The 3,067-nt window shown below is 38.1% G+C and overlaps 1 protein-coding gene across 1 annotated transcript in view; it reads right to left on the bottom strand.

Moving 5' to 3' along the window:
* The window catches only part of LOC107717527 (interferon-related developmental regulator 2-like), a 13,441-nt gene extending 11,533 nt beyond the window's left edge, over positions 1 to 1,908 (bottom strand). Inside the window, exon 1 of the mRNA XM_016524303.1 lies at positions 1,448 to 1,908. Coding sequence (XP_016379789.1) covers positions 1,448 to 1,496 — 49 coding nt within the window. The 5' untranslated portion in view covers positions 1,497 to 1,908. The remainder of the gene's footprint in view (positions 1 to 1,447) is intronic.
* Between the last annotated feature and the right edge of the window lie 1,159 nt (positions 1,909 to 3,067).

The raw sequence follows: 3,067 nt of genomic DNA, 5'->3' as shown, positions 1-3,067 counted from the left end.
TAATGTCGCTTTGACTGTCGGGTAGAAGTCTGCTGCGGAGCTCGCCCCAGTGCGGGCTCAGCAGAAGTGCGAATCGAGGGCGCATAACGGCCGCAAAGGGGGAGCTTGTGAGCACCCTTCTGTACACTAAAATTACAAATAGGACACCCTACGGTCTCGTGGACTTAACGGACACGCGCACGCGGCGGCCATTGTAAGTCCGTAAGACCGCAAGTGCACATGAAGTGTTCCATTTGGGACAGGGCCTATGGACATGGTCTGTGTCACTAGTTAAAATTGCTTATTTCTCTGAAATTAAACATTCTTCGAAACATTTTCGATAATGCAAGTATACAAGTCAGCAAAATATATAACACTGTTCTAGTGGTTTTTGGACATTTTAATAAAAAAAATCTTACATATTGTGCCTTAAACTTTTTTTTTTTCAGTTTGTTTTGTTTTCAGCATGACATTCACACATAAGTTCATTAAGAAGATTTGACAGTCATTCAGAGAAATTACTCTTCCGCACTCGCCACAGTCTGTCCTATCACAAAAGAGACCCGTTTTTGTCACGCTTGCATTTACCGGGTGAGTATCATCAAGCCCTAGATCTGGTTTGACAGGCGGTACACACGCACGAGGAATGCGTGCTGACGCTGCACGTGACGAGACTCTGCGCGTGAACTTAACAAAAAAATTATCTTTTTTAAACGGAAATCCAGTCTTCGTATTGACAAATAGTTGAAAGTTTAATAACTTATCTAATCTTACAGCTTGCGTGAGTAGTCCGGGAAGGCCCGGTTTTCACGACTCCGTGACCGTGACACTTGGGCTAAATATACACGAGCAGGCGTGAGATTCACCTTTTATGCTGCAGACTGAATATCCCTGACAGTCAATCACTTTGCTTCTACCCTTACTGCTAATGCAAAAGGCAAACACAGTTTCTAAAATAATCATTGTTAAATATTTTGCTTATTATGCATTCAAGTTTTTAGTTGACTAGCGCTTGAAATTAGGCTAACTGTAAATGGTGCTGAAATGGTTGCAGCCACATCAGCAAGACCAAATCAATGCTGTAATGCATAATTTGTATCTTTTTGCTTGAAATCGTAAAGCAAATAAATAAAGGCACACAGTTTCCAGCTGGTCAAAAATTTGTCACCCAAACAATGGCATGTATTCGTATTTTAAAATGTTACTTTATTTTATTGTTTAAGCATAAATATGCCAGAATATAGTGAGGTTTACGCTTACAATAAAATAATACTTTACCAATGATTTAAAAACAATAGTTTTAAGTACCGACAAATTCCATGAATTCAATTATTCGCAATTATGCAAGTACACTGATCTTGTTCTAAAGGATATGTAGCTGGAATAAAAGACATAACTATTGCTTGGTGATATTTTGTCGTGTGACCATGTTTATATAGTCTGTGACAGCAGGAGGCGTTAAACTCACCCTTACTCGAACTGTTCCCACCGCGTTTCCCCTTTTTGCTTCGTGGCATTCTGACAGCCGCTCCAAAACACCGAAGCCCAAAAGAAACAGATTATACAGAACAAGAAGGTGTAGACAGTCAACAGTTTATCAACAATCCCAGCCGAGAAATCCTTCCCAGAGTATCAAAATACTATGATCTGTGCCGTTTGGCCCCACGCTTTAGGCACCACCAATGAAAGGTGCGCCTTGCACCGAAATCAAAATAATTAGAATTCAGTCTTAGTTTTAGTATTTACTATCTATGGTTGTCCCCAGGTAACCGATATCTAATGCCAGGTTGTGATGGTAAATGTTTTTGAAAATGTTTGGGACGGAGTATCGTGCACGTTGCTGCTCCAGATTCCACCATCTTCCCATCTGTAACTGCTTGCACACCCGGCACGCTCCTCCTCTACGGCGCACACAGAAGCAGAGAACTATGGGTAATGTAGTTCGCTGTATGATTCCGCCTGAGGGCCTCAGCGAGAGACGTAAAATTGAGAACTTCAATTCCCACAATGGTCAGCAATTCAGAAATGTTTGGATTGCACGGTCTGCAAACAAAAGTTACAGCTTTATAAACTTTTCTGTATGAAAACAATAAGGACGCTAAACAGAACTGTCATTATACCGCGACTTTTATGGTTTTATGTTGCTAGTATTTCTCATTGAATGAGACGGTGATACATGTGGTCGTCAGGTTTATCAACACCGGTCATAAAACCCATTCACTCTTTAACAAGTTAATTATTCACTATAACAATACTTATTTTACTATTTATTAACTAACCAACTATTACTACTCACCAAAAAACTTTACACGCAAACCGTAACGCTTATTAATAATAGCCAAATTCACTCTCTGCAAATATAGTCAAAATCTAAAATGTTCCACTTAAAGGTGGAGTAGGAGATCTTGGAAAATGCTAACTTTAGCCTGATAGCACCAAAGAGTATAGAAGACCAATGCCTTGTCCAAATACACACACTTGTGGTCTTTTTTTTATTTATTTTTTTTTATTGCAGAGAACGGAAACATACAAAGAATAAGCATACATCACATAATATCAACCACAAAAATAAAATGGAAACAAATCACAAAAAGAATAAAATAAAGATAAAGATAAGAGGGCCATCATCTAAACATGATTACATGAAGAGATCAAAGGCAGAGCAAATCCTATCAGTCCTTATAGCTTTCTTATTAGTAGATACTGAAATTACATTCAAATAATTTTCCATTTCTTTTAGAAAGACAGAGAAGACAGGTTTACAGGTGGAAAATTTGCATTTGTGAATGTGAAATTTGCTTAGGAAAAAAATTAAATTAATAACAAAACAGATATTTTTGTTTGAGGGGTCGGAGTCATAATACCCAAATATAATGTTTTTCATATGTACTGAGAAGCCTGGCAAAATCTTACACTTGACAAACACACCAATATCATCCCAAAACTTCTGAGTGTAGTGACATGACCAAAATAAGTGTACCACAGTTTCTTCAGAATTCGAACAAAAAGAGCATGTAAGCTCAATGTCAGATTTAAATCTTTGTATAAACTTCTTTACAGGGTAGAACCTGTGTATGAGCTTAAAATA

The sequence above is a fragment of the Sinocyclocheilus rhinocerous genome, unplaced genomic scaffold (genome assembly GCF_001515625.1).
Source record: "Sinocyclocheilus rhinocerous isolate Xijiao unplaced genomic scaffold, SAMN03320098_v1.1 scaffold2645, whole genome shotgun sequence".
Taxonomy (NCBI): domain Eukaryota; kingdom Metazoa; phylum Chordata; class Actinopteri; order Cypriniformes; family Cyprinidae; genus Sinocyclocheilus; species Sinocyclocheilus rhinocerous.
Note: the sequence above shows the minus strand (reverse complement) of the source record. Positions and strands in the feature narration are given on the sequence as shown.